This window comes from Falco cherrug, chromosome 19, assembly GCF_023634085.1.
Source record: "Falco cherrug isolate bFalChe1 chromosome 19, bFalChe1.pri, whole genome shotgun sequence".
NCBI lineage: Eukaryota > Metazoa > Chordata > Aves > Falconiformes > Falconidae > Falco > Falco cherrug.
Window position 1 is genome coordinate 4,655,282 of NC_073715.1, and position 22,684 is coordinate 4,677,965.

At 57.1% G+C, this 22,684-nt stretch overlaps 2 protein-coding genes across 8 annotated transcripts; both read left to right on the top strand.

Moving 5' to 3' along the window:
• The first annotated feature begins 97 nt into the window (after nucleotides 1–97).
• RNF41 (ring finger protein 41) lies at nucleotides 98–21,600 on the top strand. 7 transcript variants are annotated; one of them, XR_008729904.1, is made up of 8 exons: nucleotides 98–249; nucleotides 2,475–2,655; nucleotides 14,874–14,986; nucleotides 17,881–18,152; nucleotides 18,988–19,123; nucleotides 19,375–19,478; nucleotides 19,967–20,493; nucleotides 20,597–21,600. XR_008729904.1 is itself a non-coding variant. In XM_055696811.1 (8 exons), the coding sequence occupies exons 4-8, from the start codon at nucleotides 14,897–14,899 to the stop codon at nucleotides 20,316–20,318; spliced, it is 954 nt and encodes a 317-aa protein (XP_055552786.1). In that variant the 5' UTR covers nucleotides 98–249; nucleotides 2,475–2,655; nucleotides 5,402–5,586; nucleotides 14,874–14,896; the 3' UTR covers nucleotides 20,319–21,600. The 7 variants fall into 7 exon arrangements, 6 of the variants coding, with proteins under 6 accessions (XP_055552786.1, XP_055552788.1, XP_055552785.1 ...); XM_055696811.1 differs by adding an exon at nucleotides 5,402–5,586 and having other exon boundaries at nucleotides 19,967–21,600; XM_055696813.1 differs by having other exon boundaries at nucleotides 14,874–15,097; nucleotides 19,967–21,600.
• On the top strand, nucleotides 20,485–21,600 carry LOC129734225 (proline-rich protein 36-like). The gene has a single exon (XM_055696802.1). The coding sequence runs from the start codon at nucleotides 20,485–20,487 to the stop codon at nucleotides 21,466–21,468; it is 984 nt and encodes a 327-aa protein (XP_055552777.1). The 3' UTR covers nucleotides 21,469–21,600.
• Nucleotides 21,601–22,684: the final 1,084 nt, after the last annotated feature.

The window sequence follows — 22,684 nt, forward strand, 5'->3', positions numbered from 1 at the left end:
GGAGGAAGCCCCGCCCATGCCCCGCCCCTCGCGGGTCATGGAGCCCGCCCCGACCAGCGAGTTCTGGCTCCTCGGCGCCTCTCGACGGCCAGAGCGCCGCTTCCGGCCCGCGGCGGGGCGGGAGCTTCCGGCGGGGCGGGGGTTGCGTAGCAGCGCGGCGGGGGCCGGGCGGGGGGAGGCGGTGGAGGCCGCGGCCGCCCCTCAGCCCCCGCGGCGTCCCGGAGCCGGCCCGGGCCCGGGCGGCAGGCGGTACGTGGGGTCGGGGGGCTGTGGGGCGAGGGGGGGGCCAGAGCGGGAGCCGGCTGGGGAGCGGCCCGGGGAAGGAGCCGGGCCCGGCGCGGGGGGAGGCCCTTGGGGCTGGAGGCGGCCTTAGGGGCACTAGGGGGGCGGGGGGGACATGCGGCCCCGGGAGCCATGCGGCGGGGCGGCTGCCGTGGGGAGCACCCGGGGGGGGTCGGCGTCTCGGTGAGGGGCCGTGAGGGTCCCTGTGGCCCCCGGGGCCGGGCTGGTGGGAGCCCGGTGCTCCCGGGCTTGTGTAGGGTGGAGGTCGGTTCCGGCGGGGGGAGGGCTGCTGGGGGTGGGCACCGCTTTGGGAGTGAGCGTGAAACCCCCCAGGCCGTGGGGGGAAGTGGGGAGGGGGGAAGAGCCCCGAGGGGGGGGCACGGCCCTGGCGCTGCGGGGTCTTTGTGTGCTGTGGGAGCCCGTCCCTGACACCCTCGGCTGCGTCCTGAGGAGAATCTCTTGGCTTTGGCCTCCGGCAGCATGTCGTGTCCCCCCTCCCTCCTCCCATCCTGTCGTCGTCGTGTGTCCCCCCCCCATCCTGTTCCCCCAATGCGCGTGTCCCCGGTTGCCAGGACCCGAGTGGGCTCGGACACACTTGTGGGGCTTGGCCAAAGGTGGCCACAAAGGTGGAGTGAAACCCAAAAACCGCTGTGGCCTGCGAAGGTGCTGGTCCCGCCTGAGCACCCAGCGCCGTGAAGACACCCGGGCTTCGCCGGCTGTTCCTCGCCTAGTAGCTTTTGAAGGGAAGACTTTAATTGTGCTGAAAGTTGCTCCGATGACAAATTACTTGCAGCCTCTGGGTGCTGCTTGGCGTGGCGAGGTTGGGGCTGGGGGTGCTGCCGGGTGAGGGGTGGGGAATCCCCTGCGCAGCCCTGGAAGGGGAGCGCCTGTCGCTTCTGACACAGGAATGTGGGGAACGCAGGCAGCTTCCCTCTTCTCGGAGGCCTGACCTGCAGAGCACATCACAAGCCTGTCTGCCTGTTTGAGGAGGGTAGGAAGTAGAGGGAAGTCGGTAATTAAATGGGATAAGGCTTTATTTGCGACGAGGTTTTGCAGAGCAGGCTATGTCCTGCTGCTTGTCTCGACTGTCAGCACCTGACCTCAGTGGCATCTTGTCTTACAGGAAGGGCCTCAGCCTTTTTTCGTACAGTTTTAGGTGATAAATGAAAAAATGTACAAAAATACAACAGCGTCAGGTAAACTTTTTTGTTACAATAACGACAAAGCGGCTTTTTGGGGGCTTGGCGTCCTCATGCCTGGTTCTGTGCGGTGGTAACATCCAGGGGTGTTTCTGAGCTGCTTTTATCCTTGTTGCCGAGACCAGCAGATGAAACCAAAACGTCTTTTCAGATCCAGGCTTCCCTGCTGTCAATTTTTGCAATGCTAGAGCGAGCAGAGGAGTTGCAAGAAAAACTTGGATTTGTGTCAGAAGATCTTAAGGTGGCATTTGGGGAAACTATTTTTAGCAGGATTGCGTAACTTAAAAGCTGAGATTTTACCTACTGGGCAAATATTTCTTTCCTTGCGCACGAGGCACTCCAGCATTGCAGCAATCCTGCTGGGAGCTCCTCTTGTCCGAGCTTTTCCCCCAGCTGAGGGAGGTGGGGGTGTGAGGCAAGCGGAGTTCTGGCCGAGGGCCGGAATTCCCGAAGCAAAGTGCCACGGGGAGGCAACTGATGTTTAAATCGCTGGCTTGGTCGTGTTCAGCCTGACGAGGAGGCTGGGAAGTGTGAGGGCTCTCCAAGACTGGAGGGGCTCCGGAGGGACCCTTATTCTTTCTGTTTAAATTAAAAAAATTACTCTGCCTCACCTTTATTTATTATTTTTTTTTCACATGGTTGGAAGACAAAGAAAGGAGCAGTATGAGGTGCGGTGGTGGTTCTCTGGTCTCGTGACCAACTGCGGACCCTTGTCCGCAGGGGAACGTGTGTCTGCGTCGGAGGCTTGTGTTGCAGGGGGTTCTGCACAGTTTATTCTGCTTTTTAGGAGAGTTGCAAAGGCTCCTCGGGAAATGCAGGTTTCCCTTCTGTGTGGCGGAAGGCCTGGGTTCATGTGTGGAGGAAGAGAAGGTGTCTTCATCTGGGTCTGGAGAGGGGGTGAAGGGCAGGGCACGGCCTCCCACCTCCGTTTTTACCATGCTCATCTTTCCTTCCTTTTTTTTTTTTTTTTTTTTTTCCCCCCCTCATGACCAGATCTGTCCTGTCTGACCTTATGACTCCTGCGTGGCAGTGGCTCTTGGCCCTTGAAGAACGACATTTTAAACTGTAGAAGAGGAAGGGGAAAAGATGGGCCATTGGGAGCGTCTCCCTGAAAAGAGTAAACCCAGCCCAGCCCTGCCTCTTTGCTACTTAGGGAGGAATTCTGCCACAGAAGGTAAATCAAGCACCTCTCAAATTTTTATCCATCTGTGCACAGGGGATGCATTTAAATCCTTCCTCCACGCACGTGGAGCCTCCGACACGTGAATGGTTAGAGTTACAACAGCAGTTTTCTGGGGTGTTGCTTTATATATACTCGCAGGGCTTTCGGTTGGCTGCTGCCAATAACTTTGAAGTCATTTATCTGAAATCTTTGGTTTTGCTCTGTTAACAAGGAAGGGCTCTGTCTGTCTTGACGGCCCCGCTGTTGCAGCTGACAGCGCAACGTGTACGGCTGTTCTCCCAGCTGGTCACTGCCTGATCTCTCCCCCAGCAGATTTGCCTAGATCACCGTTTAGAGATTGCAGCCTGTGGAGGTTCATAGTGCAGGACGCAGCTCTTGCTCTAAAGCCGTTAAAGGATCTTTGTTGTACATGAATGTCTACAGGGAATCTACAGATCTTCCTTAAATTTCAGAGGTTTGACATAAGTCCTGCCAAACTGGCTTAGAAACTGCCCCTGCCTGATTTCTCTATCTCTTTATTTCACTCGGTGCTCTGGAAGAAGGGCAGAGACTGGAATTCCCAGAGCACTCTTGAAAGAGCGAGGTTCCCCGTGACTTGCAGGGAAAGTGCTTTGTTAACGAAACCCACTGATGAGCCTGGAGTTCAGGAAAGGCATCCCAAAAGGCAGCAGAGACAGCTGGAGGCGATGCAAAGTGAGCTTCAAACGGAGCTAAAGGTACAAGCACGCCCGAGTTTCGCTGCTCAGCGGTCTCTGCCTGTGTTTTCTCGCGGATCAGTCGCCTTGGTGACTGGCCAGCTGCTTGTGTGGGCTCCTCGCCGCAGAAAACAGGAAACACTCCTGACTGAATAGGATCCGTGCTGTTCTGCTGCGAGGATGGGATTATTCACTGAGTCTAAAGAGATCCCTCGCATCCAAATGCTTTAGACCGAAGGCAAAAAGCTCTTTGGTCTTCTTGCCTTATGATTTCCACGTGGCAGCCAGCCTGGGCTTGCTCGGTACGGCGGTAGCGCAATCCAAGGTGGGTCTGACCGGGAGCGTGGATGCTTGGCCGACCCACGTGGGCCAGGCTGCTGAGCTGTGTCAGCGAGGGGCTGCGGGGAGCTGGGACCTCTTGGGGTGCTGCTGGTGGGGGCAGAGGCTCCTGGGTGTCCTCCTGCCTGCCAGGTCTGCCTTCCTGCGGCAGGGACCAGGGCACCACGGTGGCCCCTGCTTAAATCAGCTGCCCAGCGTGATTTCCTTTCGCTTCCACTGCTGGGGGCGCGGGTAGAGTTGGGAGGGGACAGGCTACGGACGGAGCGGCGATGCAGGATGCTTTATCCGAGTGTGCGTATTCAGGTGTTTTGCTGGCTGCGACTCGCATCTGCTGTTTCTGGGAGGGGGGGGGGGGAACCACCAACCATAAAATAGTTTAATTTCGGATTTAGGCTTTTCATTTTCTTGGTGCCTTGACACCTTAAGAAACAAGACCGGAAAATAAAATGCTTGGCAGAGCCAGGTAAAGCTGCGCCGTGTGATTCCAGTACGGCCCCAGCTGTTCACAAGCGGGTTGTTCCACTTATCTAAAAAGGGAAGCCCACCTTGCAGACCCTCGTCGTCCTTCTCTGCCTTATCTGTAGCCATGAACACTCCAGAAAAACCACGTCTCGTGGGCCTGGCGTGTGGACGAGGCCCCATCCCGGTCAGAGCCTGCCGGTGTCCCTGCAGCTCCCCAGCCCGGGTTCCTGCCTCTGGGCTGTCGGTGGCTTCCTCCAGTTTTGCTGCATCTGCCTGTAGACACACTGTGGGCTGTGGCAGCGTGCTGCGCCGCATTCCTCCGTGATTTCTGGGGTTTGTGGGATGTGTCAGAGCTCAGGCAACAGATGGGGAGGGCAGCCAGTGCCTCAGCAGCTGGCGGCTTGAGTAGTTTTTAATGGGAACTGGGACCCCGAGTCACAGGAGCTTGGTTCCTGCCCAGGTCCCTGGTAGGCAGGAGCTGTTGCAGCCGGAGTGCGAGCAAAATAAAAGAGACTTTGCAGCGTCCAAATGCAGCAAGTGGGGGAAAAATATTCTAAGCTCGTAGCACAACAAAACCAGGAATGTGTGGCTCTGCCTGGATCTGGAACGTTTCCCTTCTGATAAACTTGGGGTGCGGTTACCTGAGGCTCGGCAGGCTGCGGTTCTGTGCGTACCCCGCTCCCGCGTGTGACAGTGGCAGCCCTCGTGCTGGAGGGGGAGGTCGTGGGGAGGGTCTTGCCCCAGTGCTGCAGCTGGGGGACAGCAGCCTCCACAAGGCAGGTGGGTGCTCAGCCGGGGCAGGAGACAAAAGCATGGGTGTAGCCGTGCAAAGGAGTGTGTCCCCCCTCCTGTCCAAGTATTTTTGGAGAAATACAATGCTGTTTTGTGGAAATCGGCCACAAGGTTTCATTCCCCAACACGGAAGTGGTGCTGACCTTTGAGTCTTCTCCCAGTTATCCCAGCATTGTTGCATATCTGGGGGGTTTGGTGTGTTATTTCCACCCCTTTGGCAGTCTTGACTGTGGCATCAAAGCCCCTTCACGGCGCTGGAGCTGGAATTCCTGACCTTTGGAAGGCCGTGATCAGAAGAAAGTACAGAAGGGAGGTGACAGGAATTGGGTGGGCAGCTCAGTAGCTCCAGGTCAGGCCACCCTGTCAGAACGTCTTAATAAAGAGCAGACCTCGATGTTCCCAAAACAATGTGTGATTTTTATTTTTATTTTTTTAATTTTCCCCCCCAGAAGCTGTTGCCATGGCTTAGCAACCTGCGGCAACAAACTTGGTTCCCCAAGCTGCTCTGTTGCGCTGCAGAGGCTCGCAGTCCGCTGCCGTTCTGGATCCTCCTCCTCGTAGGGCTGTGGGACTTGCCACAGCACCAAGGACGTGGCAACCGGGGAGATCTTGTCACGATCCTTGCGGGCTGAAGGTAAGGGTGCAGGAGCAGGGGTTTCATCTGCTCTGTGGATGTTGCTCCCACTCATCCTGCAGTTCTGGAAGAGAGCTGCTCTTGCAGTTTTCCAGCTGTGGAATTGGGGATGGGATGGATAAAAGCTGCCTTGTGCCAAGCGAGTGGGCTCTGCTGCAGGCAGGAGGGCTGGGGCACCGCAGAGCTTTGCCTGGGCTGCTTGGCTGTTTTTTCAGATGAGCCTTGCCCGGTCCAAGGAGATAATGCCCTTGCCCCGCAGCTGCGCTCGGGGTTGTCCACCTCCCTGTTAGATCATCCTTTGCTTCTGTAGGCGCAGAGGTGACACTGGCAGCACAGCATGATGTCACCTTGGTGTGCCGAGAGCCGCTCCGCTTTCAGCAGCCGCCTCAAGGAACTTCCCAAAGATTAGGGGTTTTTTTTTTGGGTTTTTTTTTTTTTTTTTGCGCTTTCCTTTCTTGTGGTGGCTGATTTCCAGTTCTGCCCCCAGCCTCTTCCACTTAAATCCTTTCAATGCATTAAAAATATGGAAACGGGATGAGGTTGTTGGGTCACAGTGGGGAGAGACCACAGACCGGCTGGGCTTTTTTGGTACTGGTGGCGTCGTTTCACATCGTGGGATATTCAGGTGCTGCCAGCGTTGGGCACGATGCCTTGGGTGTTCCAGGGACTATCAGTCGGGCTTTAGTGATCCAGAAGAGATTCCCAGCATAAGGAATGGCTTTGCTGGGTGGCAGAGCCCTCTAACCCGATTCTGCAGGGGTTAAGCAATAGGCGCTCCTCAACAGGTTGTTTGTCCTTCTGCCAGCTACCGAAACGAGATCTTTAACATGGGTAGGGCCTCAAGATTGATGTGTTTTCCTCCTATTATACAGCCGAGAATGATTGTTTAACCTCGCTTTCCTTGTGATCTTGTTTGCCTGCATGTACTTGGGCAAAAGCTTCCTTGACTTGTGAAAGGCTTTTTGGAAAAAGGAATTTTTTTTTTTTTTAATTTTTCCCATTGGGAAGTTTTGTTCCCTGGCTAATTTCAAACAGAAGATCAACACTGGAGGAGAAATCTTTATGGGAAGAGCTGTTGAGATTTTTACTCTCAATGCTTTTGGCTTTTAATTAGCAAATAATGAGTAATATTTTTCTGTGTTTTGCCTGTGACCTCTTGAGTCAAAATAGCCTGTACTAAAACTTTGGGGATTACAGTCAGCCATTCCTGAAGTCTCTGCTAGGTGGTTAAAACACTTGGAAGAAACACCTCCACCCAAGGAAAGTTTTTAGGCCTGGGGGAATATCGATTATTTCAGGTGTGGGAGGGACTGCAGCGAGTGTGCCGCATCTGTCGGGTTTTCTTCCTGCTGAAGGAAACCCGGTTTGGAGAAGGAATGAATTAACTCCTGTCACCATTGTTCCAAAACAAGTACATGAGCTCACCAATTATGTTGAAGCGGGTGGTAACCCTTTAAAGGATTAGTCAGCAAGAATCAGGAGAGTAGTTAGCGTTGGTTAAATCAATCAGACCCAGCTCCTTGCTGTCGTTCGGTCCGAGGCTGGAGAGCGGCGGTGCCGGTCTGCGTGCAGACCTGAGCGTGTCGTGCTGCCGTATCGCGGAGCGCAGGGGCTTGCTGGGCTCTTCCCCGGAGCTGGAGTTGCTGTTAGGATTGCTTTGCTGGCTTTTCCTGCGAGTGGAGCGTAAATTACTTTAAATTGCTGTCTGCTTCCCCGGGTATGTGCAACAGCAATTAGAGGCCCTGTGCGTTAACGCTGGAGAGGAGCGAACGAGTCACGTTTCAGCTGAGGCTGGCGGAGTGATCAATTTTCTTTTTTGGTGGGGAGGGAGTGCTGCTGCTTCATGGTGTCATTAGCGGGGTGGTTAATTATGCATATGCCGAGCAGGTGGTGGTTACTGGTGGTGTGCATGCAGGCAGAACTGGTTTGTTGTATCTCCGGCTCTTCACCGGTTACTCTCGGTGGAGAAACTGAAGTCGGGCAGGTGAAGCAACCGGCCTGGCTTGCAGACCAGCGCTCTCCTCTGCGCCAGCGGTTTTTTAAGATTGTGGCCTGTAGATGTCTCAAATGCATGCAGGAATTCCTGGGAAAACCAGTAAACCATGTGGGCTCATGCTACACATGCAGGCAAGCCAGGTGCGAGCGCAGTGGGAAGAAGCAAAGGAACAGGCAGAGCGATGCCACGAATCTGACCCTGCGGCTGCTGCGTCACCCCTCCGGACCTCGCCGGTAGCGCTGAGCGTGGGGACGGTGGGGCTGGGGGTCACCCACGTGGGGTGGACTCTGGACCTCACTTGATTTTGCTCCTGGCTTTTGCAATCGGATCCACTCTGTCGAGCAGCGCGTAACGCGGGTGAGCACGGGCTGTGATTTCGTACCAGCAAAGTCAGGGTCATGATCAGAAAGGCCAGGAAGGTCTGGTGCGCATCAAGGCTGTAAACGCGGTCGCTCGGAAGGGTCTGGCCAGGTCTGTGGGGCTCGATCGAGCTGGCGAAGCCCCGTGGGGTGAGGGGAGCGTGGTGTGGAAGGTGGGTGGCTCCCCGCCTGTGTCTCCTGAAGCTCAGCGCTTGTTCTCCTCGCTGCCCGCGTGCTCCCGTAACGCACAGCCGTGGTGCTCCCATCCGTGCCCCTTGCCGGGTGTGCAGCCCCGGACGGAGGGGCCGTGGGGGATGTGGCACTGCTGGTGTTGCCAGAGAAGCTATGGGGTGGATGTTGTGCCAACTCTCCCTCGCCGTTAAATCCTAACGGGGCCCGTGTCTGAGCAGGGAGCTGGTAGTGCCAGATTAGGGCAAAGTTTGGATTTGTGCTCGGCCTCTGTGCCAGCGAGTGCCCGCTTCGGTTCCCTGCCAGCGCCGGCAGCGCAGGGGAGCTGCTCCGGCCAGGAATGCACAACAGGCACTGGACTTGTTTCTGTCCTGTGTTTAGAAACTGGGTCGCTGGACATCTAGGTCAGGCAGAGGGGCTTCTAGCCAGCTTTAGATTATGCTGCGTGTTTGGATTCAATATTGTTCTTGTTAATCTTCCTGCTCTTCCTTTCTGGGGTGACGCTGGGGCTGTTCACGCTGGCTGATGGATCCCCAGTGCCCCACAGCTGCTGGGTGGCTCTAGCCCTGGAGCAGGGTGGCCTGTGCTGGGTGCTCACCTCGAGGACGTGGCTTGCAGCAGCCCAGCAAGTTTGCTCCATGTGCTCTAAAGTGCCCAGACGTCAGATGCCAGGGGCTGTAGCGAGCCGTGCTGGCAGGAGGGCAGGCAAGTAACCACCCAGGCTTGGCCAGCGGCCGCCGGCCAGCTGGGCTGCACAAACTGGGTCACTCGCAGGAGAGCGACAGACCGTGGCATCTCTGCGCGCTGTGGCTGGGCTGGTGAATCCTCTCCGTCCTACGGGAACAGGCTGCTGTCACCAGAGCCAGCCCTGGCTGCTGACCTGAGGGGTTTCCTGTGAAACTTGCACCGTGTCAGGTCAGTCGGGAGCTGCTTTAAAGCCGCGAGGTGCGGACGTGGGCCCAGCTTCAACACCGGTGACTCTTCCACCTTCCGTCTGCTCGTTGGACCGGTGATCCGGCTGAGCAGAGCCCTTTCGCCTGCGTCCTGGCGCCAGCCTGATCCCAGCGGAGCAGCCTCCTCACCTGGCTGGGGTGCTGGAGCCCAGCAGGTGCCTTCTGCGAAGCGCTTGAGCCAAACGCCAGCCCCCCAGCAGAGGGGGGGGCTCCCTCCTGGGTGCCCACAGGGTGACAGGCTGTCTCGGGTCTTCTGCCGTCCCACCGGCGGTGTGGGACAAGCCTCTTTTCTTGGTGTGATCTGAACTCCTGGCAGTGGAGACCAGCTTACCTGGATGCAGGTCCTGAGCGCTGGTAGCCGGTCACTGCAAAATTCTGACTTTTTTTTTTTTTTTTTTTTCTCCAGTTTTTGGGTGACTTTCCCACCCCCCCACCCTGCTGGAAACTTTCCAATGTCAGCGAGGCTGCTTCAGAAACCGTGCAGCACCCCGGAGATGTTCCGTATTTACTCACAGCAGGGAAACAGAGACAACAAAGCGTGGTGCCCCAGAACACACACAGTGCAAACCAGTGAGAAGATCGCTGGTGTCCTGGCTCCCATGCTGGGCTTTAACTGCTACAGAACAGCCCCTCTTGCATCCATATGTTGTTTTCTCTCCCTTCCCTCCCCTCCCCCTCGTTTTCTGGTTTTAATTCTATTTCTTTTGGCTCACAAAGCTGATGAAATTAGGAAAGATTATTAAAACCACCATTGCTCACAGAACAGGTTTCTTCCGAGCTATCCCAGCTGCAAAGCGGCTCAGTATCTGTTGGCAACACTTATATTGGAATTAATGAGAAAATGGTGTCTTTTTTTTTTTTTTTTTTTTTTCCTGAGAACCAAGCAAAGCCTGGTGCCGGAGACTTCCAGCACAGGCTAATTAAGTTTGATTTGTTTTGTTTGTTTGTTTTTAATTTTTTTAAGGGATTCTGTCTGGTCTTCTGTATTTTCACAGAAGGGATGGGCTTCCCTAGTGAACTGGCACCAGATACTGGCGCAGGAGAGGGGCTGGCTGCGTGGATCTGCTGCTAGAAGGAGCGCAGGCAGCAGAGCTGGCAGATGCTGCCAGGGGCTGGTGTCCCCAGGGAGGAGCTGGACACCTTGTGTTTGAAGACGAGACCCTGGGGTGGTTGCTGCTCATCATCCAGTCCTTGGCTCTACTGACCATTGTGCTCTGATTTTTTTCCAGGCGTATTTTTTGCCATGTGTTTAGTAGGTAGGTGCTGGCTCCGCTCCGACGATCGCATTGTTCTCGCTGGTTTTTTTTTTGTTGTTGTTGTTGTTGTTGTTGTTGTTTGCCTTGGACCAGGTTGCTTTATCTGGGTGAGCTCTAGCTGCGAGTACAGAGTCGTCCCCGCTGCCCGTTCGCTTGGTGCAGCGGTGTGGGTTGAGGTGGGTCGGTGTCTCTTTCAAACCTTCGCCTCCTCAGGCTCTGGGGGCCTGGGGGGGGGAGGTTTGTAGCCAGCACATCGTTCGTGTGGGTGAAACTCATTTCCCTTCCGTGCTGGTGTCTGCCTCTGCGCTGATCCTTGCTCGCATTGCTGACACTCGTACTCATCAGCTCCTGGGAGCTGAGTCAGTGTCTCCCGACAGCCTGGCACGTGAAGCAGGTGGAGGTGTCTGCTCCTGCCCTGGGACCCACAGCCAGCTCTGCACTGGTGAGAACTGGTGAGATCTCATGGAAGATGCTGCTTTCCCAGCAAATCTCTCTAGGGCCAGGCCCTTTCCAGGTTGCTCTGGATCCTTGCCCAGGTGTGCTTGTAGCCCGAAACAGCTGTTGACCGAGGAGAGCTGGCTGCGTGGGTGAGGAGGAGCGTGGAAGTACAACCCTGCGAGCTCCAGATGAATCAGCCTCCCTGTGCCGGTGGAGTGGGGAGCTCCTCTGGAGCCAGTAGATGCTGGCTTGCTCCACAGACTGTGCCTGGAGCAGTCAACCAGGCAGAAAGCTTGGCTCAGCCGGAGTGTCTGGGATCCAGCAGCTCGAACATATTGTGGCAAAAAGGAGGGAACATGTGAACATGTGCTTTGGGGGCTGTGGAACAAATCCATGGGCTCCCATGCAGACATTTTAATACTTTTTTTTTGCTTCCCCCCCCCCAAGGAGGGGGGGGAGCTTTTTGAAGCCATTAATTTCCCTTTTGTCAACAGAAAAAATTTTATCAGCCATGAATTTTCCTCTGAGGGCAGGAACAGCTAGTTATTGTGCTGGAAGACAGCACAATAACACCGTGGAAATCTTATCTGTGTGGTTGCTGCTAAGATGAAAGAGGGGCAGATGTGCTTTGGGTCAGAGGAGCCCCAGCCTTGCTCGCTGTGATCCTGCACGGCCGTTTGAAGGGCAGAGGTAAGCTCCTGCCAGGCAACTCGAGTGAAACCCCTTTTTTCCCCAAATTTGGAGCAAAACTGCAATGCGTGGTGCAGGTAGGAATGACTGTTCTGTGACCAGAGTAGGGGAAGCTGATGGCGATGGGTCTGCCTTAGCTCTCAGGTGTCGTATTTGTTTATTTAAACGGTGGGGTTGTGGGGAGGGTGGAAGAGCAGCACAAGCTGGGGGTTGAGGTGGGATGCTGGCCCCTCCGGAGCTGGGGGATCCCTGCCGTGGGGATATGACAGGCTGCCCTCGCTAGGGAGTGAGTTGTTGCCTTCCTCTTCCCTCTCCTCTACTTCCCCAAGGGCTTATTAGGAACCTTTGTCTGAGCTGGTGGATGTTGAGGAGGCTTTGGGTAAGGGTAGGAATGTCAAAGCGCTTTTGACTTGTTAATTACTGATCCTCTCTGATACCATCCAGCCCTTGTTGCTATGTAGATCTCCTGTGTTGAGCAGTGTGCAGGCACTCGGAGTCCCCAGGCCAAGAAGATGACAATCTACAAATACAAAGATGAGGCAGGAGCCTGATGACGAGGAAAGCTGGGGGGAAAGTGGCTTATCCCAGCTTTTCTCTGTAATTTGGGCTAAACCCCAGTTCTGTGCCTGGCCTCTGATCTGTGCGAGCTTATCCCCTTTCCCTGCCCAACCCTCGGGATGGTGCTGGGGTCGGGAAGCTGCACAGGATGGGGAAGCTCGTTTGCTGAAATCGGGTATAATTGGAGGTGGCGGTTGCCGTTTCCTGCGGTAATTTCCTGTAACAGTGGGTTTGTCTGGGATCCTGCTCAGCCTTTGCTCCCCTGTACTGCGTCTTGCCTGTGTTGCAGATGGTTTGGCTCGACTTCCCACTGTATCCAAGAGCCTCCACCAGCCCTTTCAGGAAAGGTATTTTTCGAAGCCCTTTGTGCTTCAGTTCAGCACATGACGGATCCCTGCAGCCCGTGAATCATCGCCCATGCCGAGCAGCGCTGCGCAAGTAGGGCTCGCTCGTATTAGCGATGCAATACCCTCTTCGGGGCCATCCTGCAGGTTGCTGAGCCCGGGGAGAAATGTATCCAGTATCCTGCGGGGCCAGATCATTGATTCATCCCTGGATCTAGCAGGATTGGGTTGCCAGCTCCATCTCGCTGGAGCATTTGCAGATGCTTTCAGCTCTCCCGTTTCTGCTTCGCGATAGCAACAGGGTGCTGCTTGCTTCAGTGTGCTGGCAGAGCCCCGCTGATGATCTCTGGCAGAAGGGGGAAACAGCTGGGTCGAGGAAGGAGAAGAACTCGGAGGCACTGGGACTTGTGCAGGTGCTGAAATGTTTTTGGAGGAAGGTTTGATGTGGCTTCTGTTTGGCAGATGGCGAGGCTGGTTTTCAGTGCTCGTCTTTTGCCCTCCGCTTGGCTCTTTCCTGGGTGGATGCGAAGAGGTTTGCCCAGCTGTTTGCTGGAAAAGGATGGTGCTGGAATTTGGAGGCTTGGATGCAAAAGGCAAAGCAGAGGTGCTAGGGAGCGTGGTTCTGAGGCAGCAGTGCCCAGCGCCGGCCCGCTTTGCTACCCTGGTGCCTGTGCAGGAGTAGGTGCTGTGTCTCCCGAGCAGAAGGAGAGGGCAGGCAGTTCGTGGAGCTGCTCACGCATCCGGAGATGCATTGAGACACCAGGGCATGAACCTGAGCGTGGAGCGACAGCGAAGGTGGGAATGGTCCCAGCAGCAAAGCGAAGCACCTCTGTGGTGGGGGCTAGCAGGCTGTGTGGGTGCTGTGGCTCTGCTGGCAGCCTGGAGCTGTTGTGCTGGGTCTTCCACATCCACGTTTGCCCTTCCAGGTGGTTTGAACCCGATTTAAATGTGTTGGAGGTGCTGAGACTTGCAGTGTGAGTGGCTGCTGTAGGGATGGGAAGGAATTTGGGTCCCTTCCCAGTGGAGGAGAGCAGCATGTGTCCAAAGGCAATGGGAAGGTTTAAGAGCAACCGATACTAGTTTCTTGGAGATCCCTTCTCCCTGCAGCCGTTAATCTTGTTATCTGAATTGCAAACTCTGACACAGGGACTTTCCCCTCCCCAGCCTCTGTCAGAGGAGTCTGTCTGTGCCCGCTCTGCGGTAGCAGAGTATCCACACGTACGTGTGGAGCTGATTCATTATCCGACTTCCAGTGTCCAGCAAATTATTAAAAGTCAGTCCCTGCTGCCCTTTGACTTGAGGAGGGTCACAAAGGCCAACCGTGCAGCGATTGCGTTACCTGCGGCCTCCCTTGCTGTCCATCCATCGCCTTCTCCCGTGCTGCTCCCCCCGTCGGCTCTGCTGGCCACGTCTGTCTGGAGCCAAAGCTCCTTGGGCTGCGAAGAGCTGGCCGGGGCATATGTGGCATCGTGCAGGCAACTTGGCCGAGGTGCAGGAGCTTGGCACCGCTGGCCACATCTGGCTGTGTGGCCACATCTGGCTGCGGAGCAGCAGCAGGGCCAGTTCCTACCTGCCCTCCAGAGCAAGCCGATGCTCCTGGTGTTTGTGCAGCTGGAAGTGCTGCCGTGCCGCCGTCTCCTCACGGCGTGGCCGGTGGCTTTGGAGCCTCACGCAGTGTCCGCGTGCCCTCACACCCCTCCTGGCTCCTTGTTTGTGTTTGGGGTGGGGGCTCCTTTATCTGGAGTCAAGTGCGGTGTGCGTCTGTGGGGCTGTGGCGGTTTATCACCAAGTTTGGTGGTGGTGAGAAGGGAAGAGGAGGAGCTGGCTCCCCAGTGCAAGCCGCAAAGGAACCAGTAACTGCCGGTGTGTGCTGGGGCAGAGCTCAAGGTCGGCCCCTGGCAGGCAGCGTGAGAAGCTGGTGAACAGGATTCCCTGGGAATGCCGTCCTCGGCGGGGGGGGGGAGGGGGACTGGGTTCCTGGGGCTGTTCTTGGTGCTGCGCACCCTCTGTGCTGGGAGCAGGAGCCCCCCTCTAGCGAGGTCCTCATCCAGGCGCTGGCGCACATCCCCCCGCTGAGCCCACAGGACTGTGCTCGCTCTGCAGCGGTGCCCCTGCGTGGTCCTGGGCTCTCCCAACCAAACACAACTGTGCAAACCACCCCTCACCCACCCCCCCCCAAAACCCAAACCCCAACAACCACCGAGCAGAAGAACTGCAGCAGGATTCTCCCACGTGCGTGGGAAGGAAGCAATGCCGGCAGCGCATCAGAACGGAGGAGCAGCTCAGCACACACAAGCGGGTGTGTTTGCTTCCCTCAGCACCCTCCTCCGTACCGCGCTCGGCTGTGAGCTCCCGCCGTGCCTGCGGCTACCGCAACTGGTCACACTGGGAGGAGAGAGCAGGAACTTGGGAACCAGGATGCTCTGAGGGCTGGGATCTGCTCTGTCCGGACACCACGGGATGCTCAGCTGCTCCTCACCGCTGTTCTTTTTTTCCCTCCGCAGGGTTCTGGCATCAGTGATGAGCGATGGGGTATGATGTAGCACGTTTTCAGGGGGATGTTGATGAAGACCTTATATGCCCCATCTGCAGCGGGGTCCTGGAGGAGCCGGTTCAGGTAGGTTTCTGTCTGAGCACTGACTGTGGCTACTGAAAGCCTCCGATTGCAGCTCCAGACTTCTAGATGTCTTGATCAGATGATGGGCGCCGCACACAGCGTGTGCATTAGGTGAGCTCAATGGATTCTTAACTTTCCTACTAATGGTTTAAGGCAACAGCACGGGTAAGGAAGCAGCAGCACCAGGGATAAAAGTCTGCGTTTGCGGGGGTTCTGGTGGAGATGAGCTCGAGTCCTGGGTTTGGAGGATGCCCTGGCGGGGGAGGAAAGAATAAGCTCGTGTAGCGACAGGTTTCCCTTACGCTCTCATTTCTTACTCCCTTCTTAACTCTGCCAAAGCTCAGTGCAGCTGCCTACCAGTGGTGGTGTCCCAAGGCAGAGATGGCAGCAGCTGTGCTAAAACTTGGCCCTTGCTTACAGCTTTGCGCTTGCTTGACTCTCTCTGCTTCCCTGCGCACGTGCTGCTTCCAGGCTACACAGCTGATCCGTTTTACTCGCTGTTGGGAGCCTGGCTCAGCTCCTACCACCACACGTAGCTTGGAGGATGGACAGACCACAGCCCTGGTACCGGCACGCTGCTCTGCCCGGGCCTGGCACAGCCGGGTTGTTTGGATCCTCCAGCTTGCTCTGCAGCTTGTGCAGCCGCTCAGGGAATGTGGAGCTGCTGCTTCCACTCCTCCCTCCGCTCCCTGTGAAGCAGAAGGGCTGTTGGACGGGGCTCTCCCGTGAGGTTTGGTACTGCGAGCTCTTCCAGCGCAGCGTCCCTCCGGAGCACTGCGTGGTCTCCGGCCCCCCTGTACCTCTCGGTGCTGGAAGGACTATATTCGTCACTGTGTCTTGCAAAGCCCCATTACTTGGGGGGAAATTAAAAGGGGGCTTTTAGCCCCCTTGCCAGTGCTGACCGGAGTGGAGCAGAGCTGCCTTCTGCGTGGGACTTTGTCCCCCTGCCCCTTCCCCTCAAGGTCTGCATGCCACCAGAGCCATGGGCTGGGTAACTCGCCACCCTCTGCATAAATCCAGCTTCATTTGAAGTAAAAAGGATTAAAAGAAAACTGAGCTAATCTGAAATGTGTGGATAATTATTGCAGTTTCATTGCTTAATAATAAACTGCACCACAAAAGCTGTGATTTGTGCCGTGCTGGCAAGCTGCTCCGTGGGGATCCTGGCGAGGCTGGGGCTGTGTGCCACAGCCCTCCCTGTGCTGGTGGGCTGGGGGTGTTTGGAACCACAATCTATTGTAGTTAAAATTGTGTTGTTAGCATCTTCCAGCTACGCTAATCTGTTGTGTCAAACAAGCTTTGATTATTTTTTTTTTTTAAAAAAGAAAATAATCTGTCAACATATGAATGGGCCATCACGTAAATCAGAGGGGAAGTTGCAGCTTGCTTAAGCAGGTTTATTTAAATCTCCTTTTGAGAATGTGATATCACAAACTCCCTTGTTCCCAGGCTTTTCTCGAGCGCGTTTAGCAGCCTGGTGGTTGTGTGCCAGCCCTCCCGCTCCTGCCAGCGCCGCAGGAGCTCAGAGCTGGGCACAAGCCTTGGTTTGAAGGGGGCAAATTTCTGAGGATTTTTAACTTGTTCCTCCCTCCCAGTGAGGTCCCTCTGCCTGCTCAAAGCAGGGATGCCTCCAGTGCCATCTTGGAGGGCTCAGGGGCCATATTCATCCCCAGGATTCGAATATCTCCACAGATGGAGATTCCCCAGGGCCTGTCCCTGTGTTCTGGGCATGGAGTGACTCCCTCTCCGCAGTATCCAGTGAAAGGGGTTTGATTTATCGTCTGTCACATCCCCAGTCTGCATTTGGTGATGCTGGGATATCCAGATCGCTAAATCTCAGCCAGGGTGGGCACAGGCTCGAAGGGATAAAATGCCAGGAGGGGAGCAGAGGACCCAGCTCTGTGGAGAGCCGAAGCCTGGGAGAGCAGGACTTGAGGAAAACACGAGGGAGAGGAGCGGCTGTCGCTGTGCCGCAGCCCGGCACACGCTGCCGTGTCTGACACGGGCTCGGAGACACCACGCTGTGCTGCTCGGCTCGAGCTGCGTCACCGCAGAGGCTGCACGAGCTCCCGAGATGGTCCTGTAGCTTGAAAAGGTGAATCCTCATTCGGCGTACGCCCTGCACTCATTGCCTGCCTTTGGCGGCTGGTCCAAGGCACCGAGGGAACAGTTTGTAAATCATCTTAGCTAACCCTGAACGCGTCTGACCTTCCTGGAACTTGGAGTTTCTGCTCCGTGGAAGAAAGCGCAGCGTTGTCCGAAGAGCTGGCGTCTGTCCTGCTCCCCATCCCCAATCTTGATACTCCTTCAGCTGCGCTTGAACGCAAGAGCAGAGCCCAGCTGTGTAAATAACAGTGAAGTAATGTTCTCATCTGCCCTGGAAAAATGTTTAAATTTAGAATCCTGATCTGTCTTGGCCTCTCAGGTCCTTCCAGGAGGCAGCGTTACCTGGGACAGAGCAGAGCTGCTGCTCTGGGGGGTCCGTGCCCTGTCCCAGGGAGCTGCTCTGCCTACGAGAGACCACGTGTCTGGGGGGAAAAGTACCTTGGTGGGGTGGGCACACAAATTAAAACCGGAGGAGGACGAAGGTGGGGACTGTTTTTCCAAGGGAAGGGAGGATGGTGCTGCGGCAGCGCTTCTGGCGTTGTAGGGGAAGGTGCCGTGCACGGCTGTGGTCTCTACAGCTCTGCCTTTTGGTGTCTCGTTCCCCTGCGTGGGCATCGTGCCTGCTTTTGTAACAGAGGTGCCTCTTCCCTTTGCTTTCCTCCCCCAAGGCGGCACGTAGCTGCTGCGGGAACCTCCGAAGGCTGAGAGCTTTTCTCTGGACAAGGTTGTCCTCCAGGCGTGAGCTGGCGGGTGGGAGTAACGCGTGGCTGTTCTCTGCCCCTCCGCAGGCTCCTCACTGCGAGCACGCCTTCTGCAATGCCTGCATCACCCAGTGGTTCTCCCAGCAGCAGACGTGCCCCGTGGACCGCAGCGTCGTGACGGTTGCCCACCTCCGTCCCGTCCCGCGGATCATGCGTAATATGCTCTCAAAGCTGCAGATCACTTGTGACAACGCTGTTTTCGGCTGTACGGCGGTTGTGCGACTTGACAACCTGATGTCTCACCTCAATGACTGCGAGCACAATCCCAAGCGCCCGGTGACTTGCGAGCAGGGATGCGGGTGAGGATGGCCTGGGGGGCTCTGCCGCGGAGGGTGGGCAGAGCAGGGGCCACGGGCTTGGAGAAGGAACCCGGGGTTGGGTGCCTGGTACCTTTTGGCCCTCTGGGTGCAGAGCTCCGGGGGTGGCAGGGCTTTGAAGGCCTGCGGAACGGCTCGGGAAGGATAGTCAACCCCATTTCTTTTTAAACTTGGTTCAAAGCCCCTGACTCTTCAGCTTGTTGCTGGGGCTTAGGTGTCAACGGGATGCTGGAAACGGGGTGCTGGAGCCTTTGTGAATCCACCCAGAGCTACTCCAGCCCCCTGGGAAAAGTTCCAGCGTGAGCTCTGCTCCCTCCTAAGTGTTGCCCAAAGCCGGGAGCGCTGGGTCTGGCCTTGGCACCTGTGCTCTCGCTGTCGACGTCCTTCCCACTCACATGCTGTAAGCATCCAGCCAGGTGGTGACTGACTGGTGGCTTGGAGACTATCAGATCTCCGCGGATGAAGTCAGAGACTGGATCAGGCCCACACGGGCTGCCTAGTGTGGGACCTGGTTCCGAGCCCCGAGCGCTTTGGAGGAGGAAAATCCCCGTTGCTTGCCAACCTGGTGGTGGTTTCTTCCCCAGACCATCTGGCTTGGCCACGAGACGTGGCAGGGATCAGGCTTTCCTACACCGCTCGGAGGTCGCGGCGCTGGGCTTCCCGGGGTCTTGGCAAGTCCTCCAGGACTGGATTTGTTGTGGAGACTGTTGATGTGGTTATGCCAAGTGCTCTGGTGTGTAACTTTCCCTAACGTGAGGCCTCCCACCTTTTTTTTTTTTTTTTCTTTTTTTTTTTTTTTTTTTGTAACGCTCCGCAGCTTGGAAATGCCCAAAGATGAGCTGCCAAACCACAACTGCATCAAGCATTTACGATCCGTGGTGCAGCAGCAGCAGACGAGAATCGCCGAGCTGGAGAAGACCTCGGCAGAGCACAAGCATCAGCTGGCCGAGCAGGTGGGTCCGTGCGCGCGAGGGGCCGGCTCGCCTGCTTGGGCCCCCCAAAAGTTTTGTGGATGAAGAAAACGGCTGCGGAGCTGCCCCAGCTGAGCACGGTTGGCGCTCTGCTGCTGCTCAGCACCTCATCCAGCCGCTGGGATGGTGGCTGAGCCAGCGGGCAGCAGGGACGTGGTGGGCTCTGGCCTTGCGACGTGCAGCCACGGTGCTGAGCCCTTTGTGCCAACGCTGCTGTGTCCTGCCTCTTGCAGAAAAGGGACATCCAGCTGCTGAAGGCCTACATGCGCGCCATCCGCAGCGTCAACCCCAACCTGCAGAACCTGGAGGAGACCATCGAGTACAATGAAATCCTGGAGTACGTGCTGGTTCTCGCGCTGCTCGGGGAGGAGCTGGGGGGCTTCCAGCTTCGTTGGGGTGGGATAGGCCGAGAGGGGGTGAAGTGCCTTCCGAGGCGGAGGCGCGGTTTGAGCAGAAAATGCTTTGCAGAAGCGCAGGGGCAGGTAGTTGCGGGGTGTTTGTGCTGGGGAGCGGCGCGTGAGCTGCTTGCACGATGGCTTGGGAGCATTTTTAGTTTTCCACCTGCATCCTGCCCGGGAGCAGGAAGCTGCCAGATTCCTTCCTCCTTCTGAGAAAGGCCGGAGGAAGCAGCTTCTCATCCCGTCCCTTCCGTGCGTAGCAGAGCTGAACACCGCAGCCGGGTCTTGTGGGGGTGAAACAGTGGAGGGAGGCGGGGAAAAGGAGGCATTCCCCATCCAGCCTGGCTCCCGAGCACGGAGCACTTCCCCGATTTTGGTGGGAGCCACCACACGGCACTGACCTCTTTGTCCCCGTGTCCGTCACCAGGTGGGTCAACTCCCTGCAACCGGCCCGGGTGACGCGGTGGGGCGGGATGATCTCCACGCCGGACGCGGTGCTGCAGGCCGTCATCAAGCGCTCGCTGGTGGAGAGCGGCTGCCCCACGTCCATCATCAACGAGCTGATCGAGAACGCTCACGAGCGGAACTGGCCGCAGGGGCTGGCCACGCTGGAGACGCGCCAGATGAACCGGCGGTACTACGAGAACTATGTGGCCAAGCGCATCCCCGGCAAGCAAGCCGTGGTGGTGATGGCCTGCGAAAACCAGCACATGGGCGAGGACATGGTGCTAGAGCCGGGACTGGTGATGATATTTGCACACGGAGTGGAGGAAATTTAAGGATTTGGGAAGAGCAACGCTTCGTGCTGACGAGGGAGAGGAGGGGGAAGGTGCAGAGGTGGAGGCTGGGGGGAGCCGGTCAAAGCTGCTGTTCCCCCAGTCGCTGACGTGGTGTTTTTAGGGCGCTGCTCCCTCGAACCTCTCGCTTCCCAGCTGAAATGATTAAATGCCTCCGGTAAATACTCCTCACACACTCGGCCCAGCGGTGGGCACACACTGCAGCCCCCTCCACGTTTGCCCCTTGCAGATCAGCTTCCCCGTTCAATGTCTTTTCAAAGGAGAGAAGGAGCAAGCGCTCCACACGCACTGCCAGACTCCTGGACCCATCCTGCCTTTTGGTGCTGGTGCCTCTCCCAGAGCTACTGCTCCCGCCCGGACCCAAAGGCCCAGCTCGGCTCTTGCCATGGACCGACCCCCCGGCAGCTCTCGCCTCTCCGGTGGCCGAATCCTCCTCCCTGGGCTTCCTCTGGATTTTCCGCCTCGCTCTCCGGTGTCTCTGCCGCTGGCTCCCCCAGCCTCACCTCCGACCGTGCCCCACGGCAGCAGCGGGGTCGGCTCCCCCCATCCGGGGGGCTGGGGAAGGGGCTTGGCCAGGGGTGTCCCCAAAGGGGGCACCGTCAGCATCGCCCCCAGCGCCGTGCCCGAGCCTGGTTTCCCCCCTGGAGCCAAACCAGCCGTGGCCGAGCCCCCCGGCACCCACCGAGGGGGCATGGGGGGCCCAGGCTGGCACGGCACCCCCGCCGCCCTCGGACCCCTCTCTCCTTGCATGCCCCAGCCCCTCTCCTCCCCGGGAGAGGCCGGACCCCCGCACTCGCCCCCCAGCTCGCAGCCCCCCTGGGTGTCTCCCACTGTCCCCCAAGACACCATCCTGCTCCGTGTTTGCCAGCGTTTGGCTCCGCTTTCTCTGCTGTTACTGGTGGTCCTTTTCCAGACCCTCGTGATTGTGTTCTGTATTTTTTATTGTCTTTTTTTTTTTTTAATTATTTTATTGTCTTTTTTTTTTTCTTTTTTTTCTTTTTTTGGCCTTTTCTTATTTCCCACCGCCTCCTCCACCCCCCTTTTTATTTTATTTTTGAAGTACCATGGACAGGCACCTCAGAACCTGGTTACGTTTACTTGTTGGGAACTTAATTTATTTGCATTTGTTTAATTGTTTTTTTACAGTACTTTCTCCTCCGGTGCCTGTACCGCTGGGATCTGGCTGCGGCTCGGGCCGGTGCCCGGTGGGGCTGGCGGGAGGCCGGGATCGAAGTGATCAATAAACAGCGTTCTGGTTGCTTTAGGGGGGTCTCGGCGCCTTGGGGGTTTGTGCCAAGAAGGATATGGGGTCGTCTGACAAAGGGGGTCCAGTCCCCTGTGAAAAATACGGGGGGTTGGGGGGGGCTCTTCCCTATCCCAGGGAGCTTGGGGGGGGTCCTCCTCCAGCCAGGGGATTTGAGAAGGTCTTCCCCATCCCGGGGGTTTGAGGGGGGGGTCTTCACCAGCTGGGAGATTTGAGGCGAGCCTCCCGCTCCCAGGGGGTTTGAGGGGGGGGTGTTTTCCTCACTTGGGGGTTTTGGGGGGATTCTCTCCATCCCAGGGGGTTGGGGGGGGTAGGTGTCTTCCCCATCTCGGGGTTTGAGGGGGCACTTCCTCATTTGGGGGTTTTGGGGGATTCTCTCCATCCCAGGGGGTTTGAGGGGGGGGGGGTGTCTTCCCCATCTCAGGGGGTTTGGAGAGGGGGGGTCTTCCCTATCAGGAGATTTGAGGGGGTCCTCCTAATCCCGGGGGGTTTGAGGGGATCGTCCCTATCCCAGGGGGTTTGAGGAGGGTCTTCCCCATCTGGGAGTTTTTGAGGGGGTCCTCCTAATCCCGGGGGGGTTGAGGGGATCCTTTCCGTCCCAGGGGGTTTGGGGTGTGTGTGTGTGTGTGTGTGTCTTCCCCATCTGGGGGTTTTGGGGAGGTCCTCCTGATCCTGGGGTTTGGGGGATCCTCCCCATCCCAGGGGGTTTGAGGGGGGTCTTCCCCCATCTGGGACATTTGAGGGGATTGTCCCCATCCCAGGGGGGTTGAGAGGGGTCTTCCCCATCAGGAGTTTTGAGGGGGGCCTCCTAATCCTGGGGGTTTGGGGGGGATCCTCCACATCCCATGGGGTTTGAGGGGGGTCTTCCCCATCTGGGAGTTTTGAGGGGGTCCTCCTTATTCTGGGGGTTTGATAGGGGGTCTTCCCCATCCAGGTGTTTTCAGGGGGTCCTCGTAATCCTGGGGGTTTTGGGGGGACCTCCCCCTCCCGGGGGGGCCACGCGTTGGCCCCGGGGTCCCTCTGGCTCTTTGTGCCCTGTGATCAATCCCCGCCTTTCCCAGGCGCTGCTGCCGCGACCCCCCCT